Source organism: Vombatus ursinus, unplaced genomic scaffold (assembly GCF_900497805.2).
Source record: "Vombatus ursinus unplaced genomic scaffold, bare-nosed wombat genome assembly UNPS02012156.1, whole genome shotgun sequence".
NCBI lineage: Eukaryota > Metazoa > Chordata > Mammalia > Diprotodontia > Vombatidae > Vombatus > Vombatus ursinus.
Window position 1 is genome coordinate 3,955,219 of NW_020951934.1, and position 23,014 is coordinate 3,978,232.

Genomic DNA, 23,014 nt, shown 5'->3' on the forward strand with positions numbered 1-23,014 from the left:
ATTTAGAACTTCAGAAGATCATAGGATCATAGATTTAGAGATGGAAGGGTCCCCTCAAATCTAATCCTTTCATTTTATAGATGAAGAAATTGAGGCACAGTTGGGGAAGTGATTTTCCCTAGGTCACACAAATAGCTAGATAGATAAAGCATTTATTAAATACTTACCGTATGTCAGGCACCATGCTAAGTCTTGGGGTACTACTACAAACAAGCAACATGGTACCCTTTCTAAGAGCTTGCATTCTAAAGGGAGAAAACAACCTATAAAGGGGAGCTGGTAGGAGAACAGGGAACATCAGGTGGAGATGGTAAGGAAGTATGGCAGAGGTCTGAATCTCCCAAGATGAACCTGGCCAATCAGAGTGAAGGGCTGTCCCAGGGGAAGAGTCCAAAGTTCTGGTGGGGAGTAAGTGGAGATAATTATCTGAGTGGAGAGCACATGGTGTAGAGACTGTTAGAAAGTAAATAACAGATCAGGAGCTCAAACTCAGGTCCTTAGACTCTATGTTACAGTGTACTTTCTATGACACCGTAATATTGGTTGTCTAGATTGGAAGCCAAAGGTAGGTACAGTTTATGATTCTTACTCTGCCCCCTCCACAGTACCCTGTAGCAGCCATGGGTACTTCATGAATAGGCTGATGAGGGGGCACTCTCACTTTTCTGTCTTTGGAGTGATAGCAGGGGCTATTTGAATTATCTCAGACTGTCTTAAAAAAGTTTTATTGATACCTTTTTAAAACATGTTGTTCCACTAATGCATTGTTGGTGGAGTTGTGAACTGATCCAATCATTCTGGAGAGCAATTTGGAACTATGCCCAAAGGCATATAACACTGTGTATACCCTTTGACCCAGCAATACCACTACTAGGTCTGTATCCCAAAGAAATCCTAAAAAAGGGAAAAGGAGCCACATGTACAAAAATATTTATAGCAACTCTTTTTGTGGTGTCACAGAATTAGAAATTGAGGGGCTGCCCATCAATTGGGGAATGGCTGAACAAGTTGTGGCATATGAATGTAATGGAGTACTATTGTTCCATAAGAAATAGTGAGCAGGTAGATTTCAGAAAAACCTGGAAAGACTTGCATGAACTGATGCTGAGTGAAGTGATCAGAACCAGGAGAACCTTGTACACAGTAACAGCAACATTGTGCGATGACTGTCTTTGATAGACTTAGCTCTTCTTAGCAATGTAATGATCTAAGACAATTCCAAAAGACTTGTGATGGAAAATGCTATCCACATCCAAAGAAAGAATTATGGAATCTGAATGCAGATCAAAGCATACTATTTTCTCTCTCTCTCTCTCTCTCTTTTTTTGCTTTTTCTTTCTGGTGGTTTTCCTCTTTTGTTCTGATTCTTCTTTCACAACATGACTAATGTGGAAATATGTTTAATATGATTATACATGTTAACCTATTTCAGATTGCATGCTGTCTTGAGGAAGGGAGAGGGAAGGGAAGGGGGAAAAATTTAGAACTCAAAATGTTATAAAAGTGAACATTGAAAACTCAAAATTAATTAATTAAAAAAATGCATTGTTCCCCAGTGACCTTGCTCACCATCCTCAAATAGAACCCTTTCTTGTAAAGAAGTTTGGTTAGCAAAATAAGCCAACACATTGACCATGGTTGATCCCAAATAACTCATGCTGAATCCATGATGTAGCACCTCTTTGCTGAAAGGAAGGAGGCATGTTTTGCTACCTGATCTCTGGAGTTTAATTTTTCTTCCCTAATCCTCTGACGATATCCCAAACTACACCTTGACCCTACATCTTGGGGATGCACTAATGCCTGGAGACCCTAGTACACACTTGTCAGGCATCCCATTCTCAGTATAGTGGAAGGACTTTGCCTTTGCAGTCCAGAAAACTAGGTTTCAGTAGCAGCTGTGCTACTCAACTGCCTGAGTGACCAGGGTAAGCTATCTCCCTTCCCTGGACCTCAACTTTCTCACCTATAAAATGAGAGGGTTGTTTGGATTACAAACAACTGAGGTCGTTACAACTCCAAGGCCTATTATCCATCTAATCATATTAATGAAAAACCAACCCTCTCTCCCATCTCCCCAAACTCCCTCCCCGCAATACCTGATGATAATCTATCAATAAATAAAACTCAGATTCATAGATTATTAAAATTGGAGGGAATCTTAGAGATCATCTATTTCAACCCTGTCATTTTATAGATAAAGAAGCTGATGATCAGAGGGGAAGTAACTTTCCTGTTAGGTAGTTGAAAGATTGGGACTAGAACCCAGAATGCCTGACTCCCTGCTCATCCTAATATCATGTCCCTTTGTTCCTAAATTTATGTTCTGGGCCTTCCAAAGAAGACTTTCCACTGCTAGCCCAGCCCAACCTCTTTAAAGTCTGTATTGTACAAGGCACACCTTGGTCTGTTCCCTTCTCTCAGAGGACTCTAAACATTACAAGCACCATCTGAACAATAGCTGCTCCAGGCCCAGGACAGTTGGAAGTAACGTCATGCAGGCACAGACAACTCTAGGCCCCTGGAATGGAGTGAGGTTGGAGGGAAGAGGCAGGTCATTAAAGGAACATCTGTAGCATAGTGCAGAAGAGATAATTGGACTTATAAATAAAGAGACTTGTATTTGAGTCCCATGTCTGCTATTTACTCACTATGTGACCTTGATAAGTCACTGCTCCTCCCTGGGACTCAGTTTCCTTCTCTGAAATCCTCTGTTGTTGCTTAGTTGTTTTCAGTCGTGTCTGACTTTTCCTGACCCCATTTGGGGTTTTCTTGGCAAAGATACTGGAGTGGTTTGCCATTTCCTCCTCCAGCTCATTTTACAGATGAGGAAACTGAGGCAAATAGGGTTAAGTGACTTGTCCAGGGTCACACAGCTAGTAAGTATCTGAGGCCAGATTTGACCCAAGGTCTTTTGGACTCCAGGTCCAGTGCTTTATCCACTGTGCCACCTACCTGCCCCAAATATACAATCCTAAGGATCTTACTTGTCCTCCAAGGTTCAGCTCAAGCACCTGCACCATCCTAAGACCTTCTCCAACTGATCCAGTCCATTTGGCTCTTTTCCTCTTCTGATGTCTTATAGTATTTAGATTCAATCACACAAGCTTTAGTGGCTCTCTAGTGCCACTGGGATAAAATATATTCATCCTGGCATTTAAGGCCTTCTGAAATCTAGCCTCAATCTACCTTTCCAGCCTCAGTTCATATTACTCTCCTTCAAAGACTCTAGGTTCCAATGATGAAACTGCATTATTTGTTACTATTTGTTATTTGTCAGCCTCAAGGCTGACATTCCATTTCTGCCTCTCTGTGTTTATTTGAGTAGGTTCTCTCTTTGACTTGGAACTTGGAATACAAATGAGGACCCTCTTTCCTATCTCCGAATCCTTATCTTTTTCCCATTCTCACCTTAGGGGCTACTTCCTTTGTGCCCCGTTCCCTAATCCCTTCAGTAAGTATTTTCTCTCTACCTCCTTCTTCTCTGGGTATACATGATTTCCTTCTAGTAGAATATAAGCTCTCTGAGGGCAGGGACTGTTTCATTTTTGTCACTGTATCTCCAGTGCCTAGAACAGCACCCTGAATATAATATGGATTTAAGAAATGCTTATTGAATTGAACTGAATTCTCTTATCCCTGTTATCTCAGCTTTTGAACTATTTTTGTATTTCCTAATATGCAAAACTGGACTAGATGACCCCTTGGGTCCTTCTGAACCCTAAAAATATTTATCAGTGCTCAGTGCACATGGTGGACAGTCCAGGGGACTGTTGAAAGTTGAAAGTGTTGAACGTGTTTTCCAACAGCAAGTCATTGCTGCCTGTCGTCTCCTTGTCTGCCCTGGCCAGACTCACTGAACACCACATAGAAACATAACCTTTATTGCACACGGCGCTGGTTTTTTTTTCATAGAAAAAGGTATTAACACATAAGCATCTGCAAAGTGAAGCAACTCCTGGTTTTCTTGGAACAGTAAAATCGCATGCAATGTCTTTGAGATTTGGGATTTTGGTCTTTGTCCAAACCAACTGAGATCAGGCTCGTGGGAAAGAGTAAGTAGGGAGTAAGGGAGAGAGGGAGAAGAGGGGGAAAATCGCTGAGTCTTTGTGCCTCTTTCCTCAAAACAAAGTGAGAGAAATCTATGTGTGCGTATACACACGGACGTGTGTATGCGCACACATATATATCTAGCTTGCCTATATATGTGTATATACATACATATATACACATATATACGTATAGTGTGTGTTTGTGTGTGTGTGTGTGTGTGTTTGACCTGTAGTCAGATTCTTTGTGCCCTGGCTTCATGAGAAGAAGAAAATAGTTTCATTTATACAAAAGAGTTCTATGTACAAGAGTTTGTGAGTTGGGGTGGGTTTTTGCTGTTGCTGCTGTTCTTTTCTTTTTCTGACAGTTTAATATAAATAATGCGAGAAAACAGTTTGTGAATGAGGGGGCTGGGCGGTGGGTGGTCCTGGCTTGGGGGTGCAGCTCCACCTCCTGGTGGCCCCTACACCAGGGTATAGGACTTGGAGTACGCTCCTGCCCCCTGCTTCTGAGACCTCCCCACTCCCGACGCGCTCATCTCAAGAAGTGAGTCCCTGGAGCCTCCCACTTTGGTGTGGGGTCCTCCAGCCCGAGGCGGCTCGGTGCTGGGGGCCGGGGGAGCAGTTGCAGTGGTGGTGGCTGCAGGGGGGGGTTCGGAGGGGGGGGGCGGTGGGGGGGGGGGGGGCGGTGCCGGTGGGTGGGCCCGGCATGGCCAGAGTCCTCTGAGGTAAGGTAGCTGTGGAGGCTGGAGCCCCAGGGTGGGGGAGGCCCAGGGGCTTGCTGGCCGGGTCCAGGGTCAGATGTCGGGCTTGGCTGTGGTAGGTCCGGGTCATGTTTCGGATGGAAGCCTCGCGGGGTGGGACCACAGGGCAGGGCTCATGCCCATCAGCCTTTCGGAAGAAGGTATCGGACTTGACATACAGTGGTAGGTTGCAATATTCACCTGGAATCACAAAATCACAAAATCTTAGATCTGGAAGAACCTTAGGGGCCTACTGGTCTAACATCTTATCCACTACCAGCATCCCTCCTATTATATCCCTGACAGACTGGCCATTTGGCCTGTATGAATTCCTCCTGTGACTGGGAGCTCATTATCTCCAAAGATATCGTAGTCTTTCTTATGTTGAGTGGAAGCCAGCCTTCCCATAACTTCAAGCCTTGGCTCCTAGTTCTATCTTCTGGGGCTCTATAGAGAAAGCTTCTTCCACACAACAGCCCTTTCATCTCTTTCTTCTCCCCGAAGTCTTCTCCAGGCTAGACATCCCTGGTCTCTTTATGTTAAATAGTTTCCTGGCCCCTTGCCACCTAGGTCATCCTCCTCTGAGCATTCCACAGTTTGCCATGTGATACCCAGGCATGAACCCAATACCCCAGCTTTTACAGGGGACAGAGGATAGAGCCAGTGTCAAGATCCTTCTGCTTTGTCAAAAAATGGTCCCCGAGTTTGAGGTTCCAAAGTCTAACTCACTGGACCCTGGCATATACAGCTACTTCCTGAGGATCCCTATGTGGACTAAAACACTTTTAGGATTATGAGCAGCACCATTTATATACTGGATTGGCTTTCCTTTCAGCCCCCAGCATACTTTGGGGCCTGAACTGTGCACTCAGGGAATCTACTTTTATTCTAGCATAAGCCTTAGTGGAACATGATTGAGAAAGTAAATTTGCTGACTTCACCTCCCCCTGGTGGTCCCTGGCAGCTCCTCCTCCTGGTGACCCCTTGTAAAGCACTTAGCACAGTCCCTGGCACATAGGAGGTGCTTAATAAATGTTTGTTTCCCTGTTTGTATCCCATAGCAACATTGTTTTGTAGAAGTAAGGAACTGGAAACAAAGTAGATGACCATTGATTGGGAAGTGGCTAAACACATTATGATGAAAAGGTTATTCGTGTTGGTCAGTAACGTCCAACTCTCTGTAACTCTATTTTGGGGTTTTCTTGGCAAAGAGACTGGAGTAGTTTGCCATTTCCTTCTCTGGCTCATTTTATAGATGAAAGAGGCAAACAAGGTTAAGTGACTTGCCCAGGGTCATGAAGCTAATAAGTGACTGAGGCCGGATTTGAACTCAGAAAGATGGATCTCCCTGACTCCAGGCCTGGCATTCTATCCACTGTACTACCTGGCAGCTAGGTGGCGCAATGGATAGAGCCCTGAGCCTGGAGTCAGGAAGACCTGAGTTCAAGTCCAGCCTCAGACACTTACTAATTGTGTGACCCTGGGCAAATCACTTAACCCTGTTTGCCTCAGTTTCCTCATCTGTAAAATGAGAAGGAAATGGCCAACCACTCCAGTAACTTTGCCAACAAAGCCCCAAATGAGGTCATGAAAAGTTGAAGAATCGGATAGGCCTGGACCACAAGAGTGATATAAAAGGACTGAGATTCAAATTCCAGATCTGCTTCTTACTTATTACCTGTGTAACCTTGGGTAGGTCACCTTGAATGAAATCTAGGTTTTATTTATTTATTTTTTAACCTGGAAAACACAGGGTCAGACTTTATGTCCTCTAAGGAATCTTCCAGGTTTACAGCTAGGATCCTCTGATCTTTAACGTCCCTTGGAGCTCTAAAATCCTATGGCAGTGAAAAGCCCCCCACTACTAGGCTAGTTCAGTTGTCAGGAGGCCAGATGACTGGGCTACTTCACTCCCTGGCCAAGGGGCAAAGAAACAGGTTTCTTCCTTTTCAGGGAGAATCTCTTCCCATGCTACACACCTCTGGGCCAAGCCAATAAATGCCTCTCCCTGGCCAGGCTGATATTCACTGGGTGTATCTGGGTCTGGCTAAGGGCTCCTCTGCTCAGGACACTCCTACTGCCCTCCCCCTTGACAGTCAATGGGGAGGTCTCTCACTCACTTTTGTTGGCACGGTGTGGGATGGGCACAGCCACATTCTTGCCCCGGTCACTGTCTTGAGGCTTGGGTGGTGAGGCAGTGAAGCGGCAGATGCCTGGCTCAGAAGGGGTGCTCATGGAGGTCATGCTGTCAGCATTCTCGTTGGTGCCTGTGGTCATCTGGTCCGAGGAGCTGTCGGAGATGAAGCACTCGGTGATCTCAAACTTGGCGTGCTGCAGCTGCTCTTCCAGCTTAGCATGCTCGTAGGCTCGGGCCAGCTCCTCGTAGGTGGAGGAGGCGCTCTCTGTGGACACCATGCTGTTCCGCCCTTTGTCTAGGGGTGAAGAGGCAAATTAGGGCAAGCCAGAGAAAGACAGAGAGAGAGAGAGACAGACAGAGAGAGAGAGAATGAGGGAGGTAATGAGAGAATGAGAGAGAGAGGAAGAGAGACAAAGACAGAGACAAAGGGGGAGGGGGAGAGAGACAGAGAGATCGAGAGAAATACAGAGAGAAGAGAGAGAATGAAAGAGAGAGAGGGAGTGAGACAGAGTGAGAGGAAGAGAGAGACAGAGAGGGGAATAGAGGGAGAGAGAAAGAAAGGGAGAGAGAGAGAGAGAGACAGAGACAGAGATAGAGACAGAGACAGAGACAGGGGAAGAGACACAGAGAGAGATGATTACATGGCACAGTGGAAAGAGCAATAGAGGCAGAAAATCTGGGCTCGTGATTGTGACCAAGTCTGCCTTTTTCTAGCTGATTGTGGGAAAGTCACTTAGAAGTGAAAGGTTAAGTAACTTGTCATAGTGAGGTCAGAGACAAGATCTGAACCCAGGTCTTCCTGCCTCCAAAGTCAGCTTCCTATCTACTATCCACTATCCAAAATAACATACTGCCTCTCTCTGGGGCTAATAGTGGGCAACTATTGGTGTAGTGGAAAGAATATTGATTTTAGAGTCAAGTGAATGAGGTTCAAATCTTGGCCATGTTACTCACTATCCATGTGACCTTGGTCTAGTCCCAGCTCTCTCTGGGTCTTTAAAAGGATGAAGGACGGACTAGATGAAAGATCCTTTTGAAGATTCTAAACCTCACGATCTATTATATATCATCCAGCTCACTGGGCTTTTATGGGAACTGAATTAGCTAAAATGTATGAAGTACACTGGAACTCTAAAGTGCTATAGGAATGTGAAATTGTTGCTGTTATTGGCATAACCTTGATCTTGATCTGATTAACAAGGAAGGCATCCTTCACCACAGCTCGGCCTCTGTGGATGTGAGGCCATAAAGTGTGGATGGCTCACAACCACCAAGGACAGCTCTTAAGAAGGTGCTGGTGGGGGTCAGAAATGGGATCTTGGGGTGTTGGGAGCTGGCACATTTTGAATGCTTGAGAATAGGGAGTTACCCCTGGATTACAGGGATAGGAGGATGTAGTGGAAAACAAGGATCAGAGTTGGAGGAACCAGGTTTGAGCCTCTAAGCTGTGTGACTGGAGCAAGTCACTTAACCCCTCTTCGTTTTCTTATCTATAAAATGGGGACATTAACAGGTGGGATCTTTACATCCCACGGCTGCTGGGAAGAAGGTACCATGTAAACCTTAAAGTGACAAAGAAATTCAAATTTTTATAATCAATAATACTAATAGTCATATCATGCACCAGATTGCTTAAAATGCCACCAAGACTTTTAGTATTAGTAACCATATCACCATAATTTATTTATTCATTTTGGTTCAGAACTGTGATTTCATCTTTTTTGGGAGCTCCATGGTGAGGAAACTCCATTTATTAATACAGATTAGCAACTGTCCTGCAATTTACCCCCCTAGAGGACTGTCTGTCTTAAGACTTAACATATGTCAAGGACCTATGATTTCACTGGTGTGGGAACTCCTTCCACTGAGGAAAATCACATACAACCCGTCCATAGTCTCAGAGAGTGGCCTGCTGTCCAAAGAGGAACTTGCCCACAGTCACACAACCAGTGAGAGTCAGAAGGAGGAATTGAACTCAGGTCTTCTGATTCTAAGGCCAGTGCACTGCGCTGTGCTATCTTTTACAAAAATGAATAAAATAATTTTTCTACTGTTTTGCCATCATTTTTACTTTATTGTCCTTTTCCCTAAATAGTTTCCTGTGCATTATTCAGTTGTGTTCTACCTGTCTGGATCCGGAGGTCAGGAGAATTGAATTCTTGATAGAACCCATCAGGGAATCTTAAGCCCTTAGAGGTTAAGTGCTCAAAGTCATACAGGGAAGGGGCAGCTAGGTGGTGCAGTGGATGGAACACTGATCCTGAAAGTCAGGAGGACCCAAGTTCAAATCCAGGCTCAAACACTTACTAGCTGTGTGACCCTGGGCAATCACTTAACCCTGTTTGCCTAAAAGAAAAAACAAACAAACAGGGAGTTGGTGCCCTTCCTGGGAATAGAACACATAATTGGCTTGTGTGGTTTTTGTTCTTTTCCCTTGGAGTTCACAGATACAGAGCTGGAAGGGACTCTGGGGTTAGGATGCAGTCATGGATATGTTGCAATAATGGGGCTGAGGAATCAGGACCCACCTGTGTCCTGGGAGAGGCTGGCACTATAGCTGTCACTCTCAGTGACAGTGATGCCATGCTGGGATCCTACAGTGCGCCAGTCAGAGGTGAGGGTGCGGGCAGGAGTGGAGGCCTGGCACTTGGTTAGTGTCCATTGGCTGGAGTAGCGATTTCGGGTGCTATGGGCGGACTTGACATTCTTTCTGGACACAGGGTCTGCACAAAGAAGCAATGGGAGGCATAGAGGTTTTAACTTTTCGTGGCCTATACTGAGGGCATTTTGTTTAGGGCTGGAGGGGAAGAAGTAACCTTGGAAAATTAGTTCTGGATGATCTTTTCCTAGGTTCTTGCTCCACCCCCCCTGCTGTGAAGGCTGTCCCACTTGTGTGGTGGGCACAAAGAATGACCCACGTCACATCAAGAACCTTGGGGTTGGGGTGGGTAGGCGATAGTTGGAAATTCTTCTCCCTGCCTTATAACCTTAGTGACTCTACCTCTCCCTTCTCCCTTTTCTTGCTCTTCTTGTGCCCTCTCCTTCATTTTGTGGTCCCTAGGGCTCTCCTTAAGTTTTGAACTGTTGTTTGGGAGGAAGCCCCAAACCTCTGGTCTACCTTAGACCACAATGGCCCTGAGGATGGGAGAGCAAGGAAGGGAGAGAGATCAGGGGACATGGTGATGACTGAGCCAGAGTCCTAGGGGATACAGGAGGGAAGTGAAAGGGACAGGAGGGCAGGGTTTCCCACGTACTGGTGCCAGGCCGGATATCAGACATGTCGATGAGGGGCCCTGTGTTCTGGATGAGGGCAGGGTGATGCAGGGAGACCCCTGTGCAGAAGCTTTGGGGATTGACAGCCTGGCTGAACTCTGTGTCTGTCACTGGGATGGTGGCTTTGTCGTCCCCTGGAATGAGAATAAGAATCACAATCCTTGATTTGTCAAGTCGACAAGCATTTATCAGGCATTTACTATGTGCCAGGCACTGTGCGAGGTGCTGGAGGTACAGAAAAGGGCGACTTTGTGTCTTTACCCAACCCTGTGGAACAGGAAGGGAGGGATTATTAATACTTCAGGATACTGAGGCCCAGAGGGGTGTGACACACCCAAGATCACCCGGCTGTTGGTGAACCTGGGGCTGGAACCTTGGTCCATTTCTACTGGGCCATTAGTAGCCATGATACCACGGAAGTCATTCACCTCTGGTGACTATACCCAAGCGAGGTCAGAGAAGATCTTAGGTTAGAAGGTGGGGATGAGCAGGGAGTCACAGCTGGGCCCCCCAGAGGCCTTGCTCACCCAGCTGTTTGATACCCTCCTTGTCCTCAATCAGCAGCTGGACCCGGGGGATGTCAATGTGGAGCCGAGGGCCTTGGGGCGGCCCCTTCACAGGTGTGTCCAAGCTTCGATTGCTCTTGCTATGGAGGAAAGGAAGGATGCCCAGATAAGAGCCGTCTCAATAGGCACAGAGGGAATGTTGGTCTGTTAGAGAAGGTGATGGTGCAGGGACTGGGCTGTGTGGCAGGTAGGGGGCAGCTAGGGTCTTGTGCCCTAGTCCTGGGAAGGAAAAGAAGGGGCTGGGGTTCCTGTGCTCAGCATAGCTCTCCATCCCAGCTTTATAGGAGCGTAGGGGAATTGTTTGCTCACCTTATCAACATTTCTGCTAAACTCTTGGCATCTGTAAAACACAAATGAGAGAGAGAGGTGCTGAGTGAGGAGGGAGGAAGGATACTGAGGAGTAAAACTGGTAGAGGACTTTGGAGTCAAGGCACCAGCCCCCTGTAGGGGGCTCAGGGCTGAGTGGATTGATGGCCTTCACCTTCCTGTGTGTGTGTGTGGGTGGGTGTGTGGGTGTGTGTAATGGGAAAGGGCACATAGCCAGAGGGAGAGCCATTCATGGACAACCAAAGACAATCCCAAACCCTGTTCCAGAACTTCCCCTTCCCCTCCTATGCCTTTGTCCCCATTTCCTCCCAAAGACCAGCATGGGTTTTATGTCTGACTTTCCCTTCCTCTTCTCATTGGAGACATGAAGGCTTAAAGATGAGGAAAGCTTAGACGAATCCGCAAACCATACCAAGGCTCAGGTGACTGAGAGCTGGATAAGGAGCCCTGATTAATTTTTTCTTCCCTCGGAGAGGTGAGTTGGACGCCCTCTACCCCAGCCCCACCTCCAAGTATGCCGCAGGCCTCATAGCCCTAGGGGTGAGAAAACCTCAAAGGTCCTAGCCCCTTTACCTCGGAGTCGCTTCAGCCTTTTCTCCTTCCTTTTCTTGCGAATGATGATGAGCAGGGCCACCCCTAGGGTGGCCAGGATGACGGGGCAGGCGATGGAGAAGAGCTTTTTCACATCATCCCCCTCTCCCTGGGCTGACTTGATGGGTGGGATGGTGCCTAAGACAAGAGGACCAGGGAGGGCTCAGACAACGGGGCTGAGTTAGGCTGAGGTGGAGAAGGTTCTCTCTCATGTAACAACTCGGTCCCCCTCTACAGACTGCGAGTAAAGATTATAGAGCACTGGGCTGCGAGTCAGGAAGATCTGAGTTCAAATCTGGCCTCAGACACAGGTTAGCTATATGACCCTAGGCAAGCCACCTCACCTGTTTGCCTCAGTTTCCTCATTTGTAAAATGGGGATAATAATAGCACCTATCTCCCAGGGCTGTTGTGAGGATCAAATGAGATAATAATTGTAAATCTCTTAGCATAGTGCTGTATAAATGTTAGCTATTATTGTTATTACCTCCTAGAGTTGTGAGGATTAAATGAGATAATATTTGTAAAGTGCTTAGCACAGTGCCTGGCATACAGCAGGAACTATTATTATTTATCTTGTTTCTTGTCATTCCCCTCCTGTTTGTTTTCTCCCCTCTTCCTACCCCCAGTCACAGAACTGTGACTTCTCCCTCTGCTTTTCATCTTCCTATAACCATCCTTTTTCCTGTGCTTCTCCATCAGAACCTTATGGTTGATACCCCTCTTCCTTGGGCCCCCAGATTCTGGAGATGGGTCACTACAGCTCACATTCATTTCCTGCTTTGAAGTTCTCAAAGCTCTTTCCTCATAAATGTTCAGTGAGGAAATAGCATTAAAAATTAATAAACTTATGATGTTAATGCTATCTTACAGATGAGGAGGCAGAAACTCAGATAGATGAAGAAGCTTACCCAAGGTGACACAGAGTCAGAGGTGAGACTTGATCTGGAAGCATTTAAGACCTTCCTCCTCCTCTCTTTCATGTCAGCTGTGAGCTGGCAGTTCCTCTACTGGGCCGGCTCTCTTGCCAGCCAATGGGGCCTGATGAGGTTGGTCCAGAGAAGGGGTCCTGCTATGCTGAGCCATTTGCTATATCTAAGTGCCAAGTGATGGCCCTACCCTTAACCAAAATCTGCCTCCAAACTCACCTTCTTCAGGAGGACTTCCTGGCTTAACTCTGCCCCATTCTGTTTGCTTGTTTATTATGGGATTCCCTAATAAAGGCATTTGGCAATACTTGGTAGGTTAATACGACTTTTTTTTTTATATTGACCTTATTTCCCTATGAGGGTCACAGGTCATAGATATAGAGCTGTAAGGGATCTTTGAGGCCAACGAGTTCAACCTCTTCTGAGACACACAGGCATGAAATGACTTACTCAGGGTCAACCAGCTAGGAAGTACCTGAGGCAGGCTTTGAATAGTGGAAGGAGCACTGGCTTTCCTCATCTAGAAAGCAAGGGACTGGACCAGGTGGCCCGGGAGGAGTCTTGCAATTCCAGTTCTATGATCCTATGATCTTATCTAATCTCTTCATTTTACAGATGAGGTAACTGAGGCCCAGAAAAATAAAGAGACTTGTTGGTGGTCACACAGGTGGCTGTCCATCTCCAAACCACGCCGCCTGCCCTCTGACATTCTTCTGGCCCCCACGAGCACTCAGACTCTTGTCCCTGGGACCCTAGCCACTGATAGGTGGGATTTTACCTGATTTTGCCCGGAATTGGGTCATCATGCCACTTCTTGGCTGTCTCCAAACCATGCAGCCTGTATTCTGGTCCTGCAGTGCCCTGCTCTCCTATATGTCTTGTCTTTCCTATTGGATTGTAAGCTTTTTGAGGACAGGAACTATCTTACTTTTGTATTTGTATCTTTGGTTCTTAGCACAGTGTTTAGAACATAATAAATGTTTAATTAATGCCTATTCATTCATTCATTCATCCAAGTGATACAGTGAGTATTTGAACCCAGGCTCACAGACTCCAAAGCCAATCAGCCCCGTATCTACTACACCATGAGTGAATTTTCTGTTTCTTCTGTGAGACAAGGACTTCCTCGTAGGCATAGCCTGGATTTCTCCTTGTGATAACATGATCCTTCCCTTACTATGAATAGAAATTATCTACAAATATCTACAAATATAAATTATCCATTCTTACTACTATATATTAAAACTATTGTGATACTATAAAAATCCCAAGACATGGCTGTGCAAAGTAGCTTTCCTGGGTGGCAGAAGGAAACTTAAGAAAGACCAGGTTGTGAAAGCTATAAATCGGAGCTGGCAGCTGGGCCAGAACAGATAGGAAACATCCGCTGGCCTTGGTGGGTCATTGGTCTTCCCTGCTCTGCAAACGGGTTAAAACCTAATGTAGGCCAGGAGCAAGAACTTGGTGGGTAGTCTGACTAACAATGATGATTGTGATGCCAGAAATTAAAAGTCTTCTGGATAAAGAACCATGGGGAGGACTAGCTGGAGGACTTTCTGTTCCATTAGATGGCAAGCTCCTTGAGGGTAGGGGATGTCCTTTGCCTCTTTTTGTATCCCCGATGCTTAGCACAGTGCCTGGCAGATGGTGGGTGATTAATGAACATTTAGTGACTGATTCTCAAAGGATCATTTAGAAGGACTAGATTGAGGTCAGGCTGAGATGTTCGATGTGAACCAGGAGTTAAGCTTCATCTAAGGTTTCTAAGATCTAGGTTGGCAGGATCCTTAGAGATTATTGAATCTAACACCGTCATTTTATAAATGAGAGAACTGAGTGTTGGAGCAGAGAAGTGACTTGCCCAAGGTGACATAGCTATTAAGTGGCAGGGACAAACTCAGGTCTTATAATTCCAAATACAGCGCTCTTTCCACTACAAACACTACTTTCCACGAAGCTGCTTTGCCAGGAGACAAAGAAAGGATTAGGCTGAAGGAGCATTTGCTATGCCTTTGATTAGATTGTAAGCTCGATGAAGGGAGGGTCTGCTTCTCACTGAAATTTTTTTCTCTCATTGCCTATGAACCTAGTAAACTTTTAATAAATGTTTGCTGAATTGGATAGCATTGTAACCCAATAAGCTTATATTTATTTTTAATTTTTTCAATCCACAAGTATTTATTAAGCCCTTATGTCCAGGCACTGGGGATACAAATGCAGCGAATGAAACAGTCCCTTTTTGCAAGGAGTTTTTATATTCTACAAGGAGAGATAACAAGTACATGAAATATATAGAGGATAAATAGAAAACTTTTATTTCCTTCAACAGTTCCTCATATTATATGTTTTCAAGGTCTCTGGATGTATTCCAGCCTGTCAGTGTCTCCCTGAAAAAGTGGGACCTAAACTCAATACAAGACTTCAAGTGTGATACGGGAAGTGCAGGGTGTAATGGGATCGTTATTTCACTTATTCTTCTAAGCCAATGTTTTTACATAGTTATGTTTTATTTTACTCTTTCAAACCTGAATTCTTCCTCAGTAAATTTTTTTTAAACCATGACTGTGTCTCAGTTGAATTAAGGGAAAGAGAGATTGCTGACTAATATTCAGCCTAGAGAATCAGGGAGCACATTGGGGCTCTGGGGAATGATGATGATAGCTAAAGAAGAAAGTGGGGTTCTCTTTCTCCCTGGGGGCACTCATTTTTCATCCCAGGTCAGGTCTCCCCTCTTAGAGGGCATTCCGTTCTCTGGAGCTGTAAGGGATCTTTGAGGCCAATGAGTTCAACCTCTTCTGAGACACAGAGGCATTAAATGACTTACTCAGGGTCAACCAGCCAGGAAGTACCTGAGGCAGGCTTTGAATAGTGGAAGGAACGCTGGCTTTCCTCATCTAGAAAGCAAGGGACTGGACTAGGTGGCTGGGGAGGAGTCTTGCAATGCCTGGTGCTGCCCCGTCCCCAAAGGGTCACCCCTCCAGCTAGGGGGCTGAACTCACTTCCATCATAGTCCAGTGTTGCAAACTGAGTGGTCTCATTGCCGCAGCCCGCGCTATTGCAGGCCCTCATGCGTAGCTCGTACCAGGTGGCTTCCCGAAGTTCTGCCAGGAACACTTCCCCCGAGCTGTTGGCCCGCAGGCCCTGCCAGGCCCACGTGCCCTTGGGCCTGTACTCCAGCAGGATGGATGTGATGGGGCAGCCCCCACTGCTCCAGCCCTGCAGGTTGAGTCGGGCGTGCGTGGAGTTGATGTGGGTGAAGAGGTGCTGGTCTTTGCTGAAGGACGGTTCTAGGTGGGGCGGGGTGGGGAGGAGACCAAGGAGTAAGGGGAGGGGGAAGAGGGGGGAGGGAAGGGTAGGGTTAATGTGGTCTGGACCAGCCCCATTGTCTGCCCCCAAGGTGGGTGTTCCCCTGGGGGACTGTTGGGACCTTCAGGTCCCTCCTCCACCTCCTCCTCTTCTGATGGTGGCCCCAGGTGGTTAAGGGGTGAGAGGCAGATTGGGGTAGGGTTTCCATAGGGAGCAGAGGCAGGGGGAACCACAGGAAAGTGGGAAAAGATGGAGAGCAGGGAAGGGAAGGGGAAGGTAAAAGGAAAGAGAGAGAAGGGGAAGGAGGAAAAGGGGTAAAGGGGGAAGAGGGGGGAGGGGAAGTAGAAATCTTTCCCCCACCCCCAAAGTAGAGAAGAGGGATTGGTTTCTACCCAACTCTGTCCATATAGAAGCTAACACTAAGGGAAAGAGGCTGAGCTCCAAAACTGCCTTCCTCATCCATCCCTGTAGCCTCAGCCCCCATATCCAACCTCTGCCCAGGGGCCCTCTCTGTTTTAACCTGTTCCTGTTATTCCATCTTCCCTAGAATTCTATCAGCTTTCCTCTCTCTCTAGTCTCCCCTCTCTTCCCTGGATCCATCCTCACCTTGGTCCACTGGTGTCCCTAGTTCTGGGCTCATCCTTCAGTCACAACCTTGACCCCTCTTGTGCCAACCTTGGGCTACTTCCCTATCCTGAACCCTCTGTGCCTGGATGAGTCCCACCAGCTTCTGACTCCGAGGTCCATCCCACTTCCCAGCCCTGGTCCTCACCCCGCCCGTGGGTCTTGGCCTCGATGATCTCGCTGATGCGCCCGGCGCCCACACTGTTCTTGGCGGCCAGCTTCACCTTATACCAGGTGCCACATTTGAGACTGTCCAGTTTGAAGGAGCGCTCACTGGAGCTGATGAACACATCCTTCCACTCCTCACTGTTGTCCACAGAGTACTGTAGCACAAAACCTGGGGGAGGAGGAAGGTGATCAACCCTGGTCAGTAGTGGGGTCTGGGGAGGTCCACACCCCAACCTGACAGTAGGATCTGGGATCCTGATGGGGAGAGGAATAGGGAGGGGCCATATACAAATTAGATGAAACTTCTGTCACCTATATCATAGATTAAATTAAGCCACAGTTGGGAGTAACATGTCATTCTACTACTTTCCTCCACATGCTTGCCAAGATGGGCTTCTTATTTCTCTCCATTCTCTGCATACATTTTGCACATTTTCCTGTCTCTATGGCCTTTGGTCTGGTTGTTTCCTTTGCTTGGAATGCCCTCCTCCTACCTTTCTACCACCGAAATCCTATCTGGGTCCAGCTCAAATGCTACCTCTTTCATGAAGCCTTCCCCCCATTCCTTATCTCTCAATTCAGAAATTACCTCTCCCCTTTATACTCGTGTTAACATTTAAGATGTATAAAGGACTTTATATATGTTAACTGATCCTCACAACAACCTTGTAAGATAGGCACTGTGGGTACAATTATCCCCATTTTGCAGAAGCTCAGAGAAATCTGGTGACTTGCTCAGGGTCAGTCACACAGCTAGTAAGTCTAGGAGCTAGGTGGGAATCAAATTCAGGTCACCCCTTCCTCCAAGGCCATATAATTTTGCATAATAGTTAAATATGCATCTAAACTCCCTACTAGATTGTAAGCTCCATGAGGGAGAAGATTATATCCAAGGATGTGCTGGAGCCAGTTCAAACCAGAGAGCTGATTGTTAAATTTTCAGTTTAAGCATTTATACTTTGGATATCTGCAAAGGCTACAAATTAGGTTTTAATTTATTGTTCTATTGATTGTCTAGACTTTAGAATCAATGGAGAGAATGATAATAATGCAGAGTAAACTTTCTGCAGAGGTTTTTTTTTTTTTGAGAGTCGGTTATAAAAATATTTACCACTACATCCCTGACTGTGTCTTATCTCAACTTTGTATCTTGCCCAGCACAATTTTCTGCATGCAGTAGGTGGTTAATAAATGTTTATTGAATTGAATTGGATTGAATTGAATGTAGAATTCTATCTGGGACTCAGGAGCCCTGGGTGGGAGAAAAAGGAGGGGTTGCTAAGTTGATATGAAGAGGCTCTGCCTCAGTCTCCTGGGAGCTGAATAATTACAGAAATCCAGGTCTTCATAGTTAGGGACCTTAGAGGGTATCTACTTCAACTGACATTTGAATGAAAGTGTCTTCTCAACATGCCCAACAAATGGCCTTGCAGACTTTGCTTGATGTCCTCCAATGAAGGGGAACCCACTACTTTTGGAGGTCACCCATTCCCCTTTGGGGAAGCTCTAGTTATTAGGAAGTTTTCCCTTACAATAAGCTTAAATTTGCTTCTTTTCTACTTCTACTAAGCTCTTTTAGTTTTGCCATCTGGGATCAAATGGATAGAATTTGAGCCTTTTGCCACATGAAGGCCCTTCAAATACTTGGAGCCAGGTAGCGTGTCCTTCCTGCTGTGAAAAGAGGACACTGTAGATATGAGGGACAGTCTGCACAAAGGCGTGGAAACAGAATATAGAGCATCTGGTGTGAGGAATAGCAGGGACAGATTGGCTCAATTAAAAAAAGTCTGCAAAGGGGAATGATGTGTATATGTACATATATACATATATATATAGATAGATAAATATATATATAAAGGCTGGAAGGTGGGTTGGAGTCAGCATGTGAAGGTAGCCGGGAATCCACAGACCCTCTCCCTTTTCTCCCACACCAGGGCTCTAAAGCTGCATTCAATTCAGCCAACATTTATTAATTGCATTGGAAGAGTCTGTATTTGATTTTAGAGGTACAAGGGAACCACTGAAGTTTACTGAGACGTGATCAGAGATGTTTTAGGACTGTACTTTGGCAGTTGTGTGCGGGATGGATTGCAGGGGAGAGACCTGAGGCAGGGAGACTGACGAGGAGTCTCTTGAAATAGTCCAGGGAAGAGGCAACGAAAACCTGCACTAGCATGGTGGCCATGTGAACGGAGAGAAGGGGATGGATGGGAGAGATGTTGGGGAAGTAGAATTGACAAGATTTGGCAACTGGATACTTGAGGGGAGGGAGAATGAAGAATTGAGGATAATTCCAAGATTTCAAACCCGGGTGACTTGAAGGATGGTAGTGCCCTTGACAGAAAGAGGGATGTTCCCCATGACCTGAGTGCCCAGCACTGAAGGAACTTCATGATAGTGCCATCCTTTTGGGGCTGGGTCAAGCACTTTTGGAAAAGGCCCTGAGCCATGAGTGTAGACATCTCCCAACTGGTCCTTGCGTTACAAGGGCCCTCTTCCCCCCTCATTCCAAGAAGATGGTTTATTTTGCAGCTAATAAGAAAGGGGGCACATTCTTTGCTCCTTAGGGACCCAGAACCAAAACTTTTGATGTGGCTTTGCTAGTCTGGTTGTAATGCCAAATGTCCCACTGACCCTAGAACCTGACACTCTTCTTGAGGGTGGTGATGGGTGTACAGTCTATCCTGTCCCTGTGTCCAAACTCCCTCCTTCTGGATCCAGTCCATTCCTCCTCCCCCCATCCACTGGACTCCCTCCTTACCTCGAATGGAGCTGCCCCCATTGTCCCCTGGGATCCAGGCCAGAGTGATAGAGGAAGCTGAGGTCTTGGAAACAGTCAGACGGGGCTGATCCGGAGGTACTGTAAGGGAAGATTCCAGAGCCTTCTAAGATTTCCCCCTACCACCCACGGCTCACCTTAAAGAGTTAAATCCAATCCCCTAGTCCTCTTGGCATCTCCAAGATGCTAGAATTTCTCTTTGAGTGGTAAGAAATAACTCACAAGACTTATCTCACTGCATAAGCTGAATTGGGTTACCTTGGCCTAGGTTAAAATCCCAAGACTGCTTCTCCATGGGTTTACACCAACCTCCCTCCCAGTGCTTCCCAAACTCTGAACAATTTTGAGCCCTCAAAGTTAAAGGTTGGATCCAAGATGGAGAGGGTGGGGACATTTTGGCATCCCCTATCTCTTTGCATGCCAGACTTCCCTTCATACTTCCATTCTTTCCTATCTCTTTTCATTCTAATCATAAAATCATATATTTAGAGCTGGAGGGGACCTTGGAGGTCATTTAGCCTTTTTTACTGACACCCTAGGGTACTGCCCAAGGTAACTTGGCAGAGCCAGAATCCAAATCAAGATCTTCTGCTTTCCAATCCAGCTCTTGTTTCCAAAATCTGTTTCTGTTACACCCTGGGACCCTGCTTCTTTTCCCTCCTGGAACTACTCTTTTCTTTTCCCCACGGTCTTCAACTTCAATCCTCCTTGGCCAGGTCATGCCTCAGTGCTCTTACCTTGTACCAGCAGGTTGATGATGATGGTATCAAAGCCCCAGGTGTTGGTGGCAGTACAAGTGTAGTAACCGGAGTCCTCAGCCTTTACCGAGCGTAGCACCAGGGTCCCATTGGTTTGGATGAGCCGATGCCCATCTACAGTCACAGCAATAGCAGAGTCCTCACTGTTGGTGGGGGGCAGGATTAACAGGAAACTGGATTCAGAATTCCAGGTAAACTCCTTATCCCTTAGCAACTTCTTTCCCCAAGGCTTGAGGGAGGGTTTGAGGGGGAGTAGAAGGGGTGACAGATGGAGCCCTGGTCAGGAGTCTGGGATTTTTGGTTCTCACTCAGCAACCATACAGTCTCTATTTCCCTGAATGCTCAATGGAGAAGGGACTCCAGACAGAGAGATACCTGGGTGCACTCTGAGAGAGAAGATATGGTATTGTATGAACCTAGGGTCTTACCTATGGTTTCTTGGGAAGGGGTGGGGTAAGGATTAAGTCAAACCCATGTTTAAGGATTCAATGGTCACTTGCCTGTCCTTTGTCCATTTGATGGCTGGGACAGGTTCCCCCACTGAGGTACAGGGCAGTCGGACATCTTTCATCCAGGGTGTGGTCACAGTACCTCCAAATGAGATGATCTTGGCAGGGGCTATGAGGTAAAGAAAGGTAGGTTCTAATTTACCCATTAGCACTTTATCTTTTTACATTCAATTTTATTTTATTTTCGGTTCTGAATTCTCTCTTTCCCTCTCCGGCTCTTCCACTCATTGAAAAGGCAAGGAAAACAAAACTCATTACAAATACGTATTATGAAAAACAAATTTCCTCATTAGCCATCTCTGAAAAGAAAGATGAAGAAAGAAACAGAAGAAAGTACGTTTCAATCTGTACTCTGAATTCATCAGCTCTCTATCTGGAGGGGGACAGCATGTTTCATCATGTGTCATTTGGAAATGTAGTTAGTCACTGTGTTGATCAGTTACTAAAGTCTTTCAAAGTTGATTGTCTTTGCAACCTTGCTATTATTGTATAAATTGTTCTCCTTATTCTCACTTCACTTTGCATCAGTTCATAAAGTCTTCCTGGGTTTTTCTAAAACCACCCCGTTTATCATTTCTTACAGCACAATAGTATCTCATTGCATTTGTGTCCCATAACTTGTTCCGCCATTCCCCAACTGATGGACATCACCTCGGTTTCCAATTCTTTGCCACCACAAAAAGAGGATTAGTACTTTCTAGGGCTATCTTTGCCTGACCTCCACCACTTGCCCTGTGACCTGAAGGAAGGATATTATTGGTGTGTTTGTGTGTGTGTGCATGTATGTGGAATATGGAATGATGCTTCATGAGACAGTTATTTCAGTTCATTGGCCAATAAACCAGTGCAGTCTCTGCAGTGCAGAGAACTGGATATGTCACAACGCTTGGGTCCTAGACCTAGCTATGCTTTGACCTAGATGTCTGATATAATGTAATCCCATAGACTTAGTTTCTTCATCTGTCGAGTGGGGATACAACTTGACATCCGTATCTAGCAGAGTTGCTAGTAAGAATCAAATGACAATTATATAAAGATTCCTTAAAAAGTATAAAGCACTAACTGAATAAACTCTAATACTTCAGTTATCATTGCTTTCTTTAATGACTGTGGGTATTCTCTCTTGCAGTACAGATTCGAGATCCTTCCATGCCTTAGTATAGGCTGTCTTCATGATTCTACTGCCATCTCCACTTTTTCACTTTTCACTCTCTTCTCAACCCTTCACAATCTTAGATTTGATGACTTTTTCTCAGTCCTCCTCTCCCTAGACCTCCCTATAGCTTTTGTTGCTGTCCTTTTCTATACTCTCTTCTCTCTTGGCTTCAGCGATATTGAAAGGGAAGCTGGGAGGGGAAGGAAACTATCTATGTATAGTATACATAGTATATATGAAACTATCTACCAAGCTAGATCTCATGAAGAAAGAATGTAAGAAGGTTATAATATAGCAGTAATGATAATAATAATTATAGCAGCTACCATTCACATAGCACTTTAAGTATTGAAAAGTGCTTTACAAATGTTATCTCATTTGATACTCCTAACAACTCTGGGAGGTGGGTGTTATTATTCCATTTTTACAGATGAGGAAACTGAGGCATACAGCGGTTAAGTGATTTTCCCAGGATCACACAGCTAGGCAGCATCTGAGGCTGGATTTCAATTTAGTCTTCATAACTCCAGGTCCATTGCTCTCCTACTGTATTGCTTAATTGTTCACAGGAGACAAAGTCCAAGAAAGGAGATGGCAAAAACCACACAGACTCAGATATCTATCAAAAATACACAATGTATTGGTAACAAGAAAATTGAACTAGAGATCTTAATGTAAGGAGGCAAATTTGAACTCATAGTTATAACTGAGATTTAGTGAGACTAGACTTGTTTTAGAACATAACTCTGAAAGGGTAGACTTCATTCAAAATGAAGAGAAAAGATAAAAGATGTGGTGGAGTACAATGTAAGTATAAGAAGATACACTCATGTGAGGAAGTCCCAGCATAAGAGAAGGAATGCACAGTGGAGAGCACTTGGGTGAAGATTGAAGGAGAGATAAGCAGAATCAATGTTATCATTGGACTGTACAACAGATACCCGGACAGAAGGAGGAAATAGATAAGGAATTCAGGAAACAGATCACAAGTGTGTATATAGTAATGATGGGAGGCTTCAATTATTAAGCAGGTTATCAATGAAACTCTCTCCTCTCTCTCTCTCTCTCTCTCTCTCTCTCTCTCTCTCTCTCTCTCTCTC

At 45.6% G+C, this 23,014-nt stretch overlaps 1 protein-coding gene across 1 annotated transcript in view; it reads right to left on the minus strand.

The window, feature by feature from the left end:
• Positions 1–4,513: 4,513 nt before the first annotated feature.
• The window catches only part of DSCAML1 (DS cell adhesion molecule like 1), a 491,654-nt gene continuing 473,153 nt past the window's right edge, over positions 4,514–23,014 (minus strand). Inside the window, 13 exon segments of the mRNA XM_027857517.1 lie at positions 4,514–4,732; positions 4,734–4,993; positions 6,913–7,224; positions 9,458–9,652; positions 10,184–10,336; positions 10,730–10,848; positions 11,078–11,108; positions 11,669–11,824; positions 15,614–15,901; positions 16,693–16,881; positions 19,474–19,572; positions 20,229–20,392; positions 20,750–20,867. Coding sequence (XP_027713318.1) covers positions 4,514–4,732; positions 4,734–4,993; positions 6,913–7,224; positions 9,458–9,652; positions 10,184–10,336; positions 10,730–10,848; positions 11,078–11,108; positions 11,669–11,824; positions 15,614–15,901; positions 16,693–16,881; positions 19,474–19,572; positions 20,229–20,392; positions 20,750–20,867 — 2,303 coding nt within the window.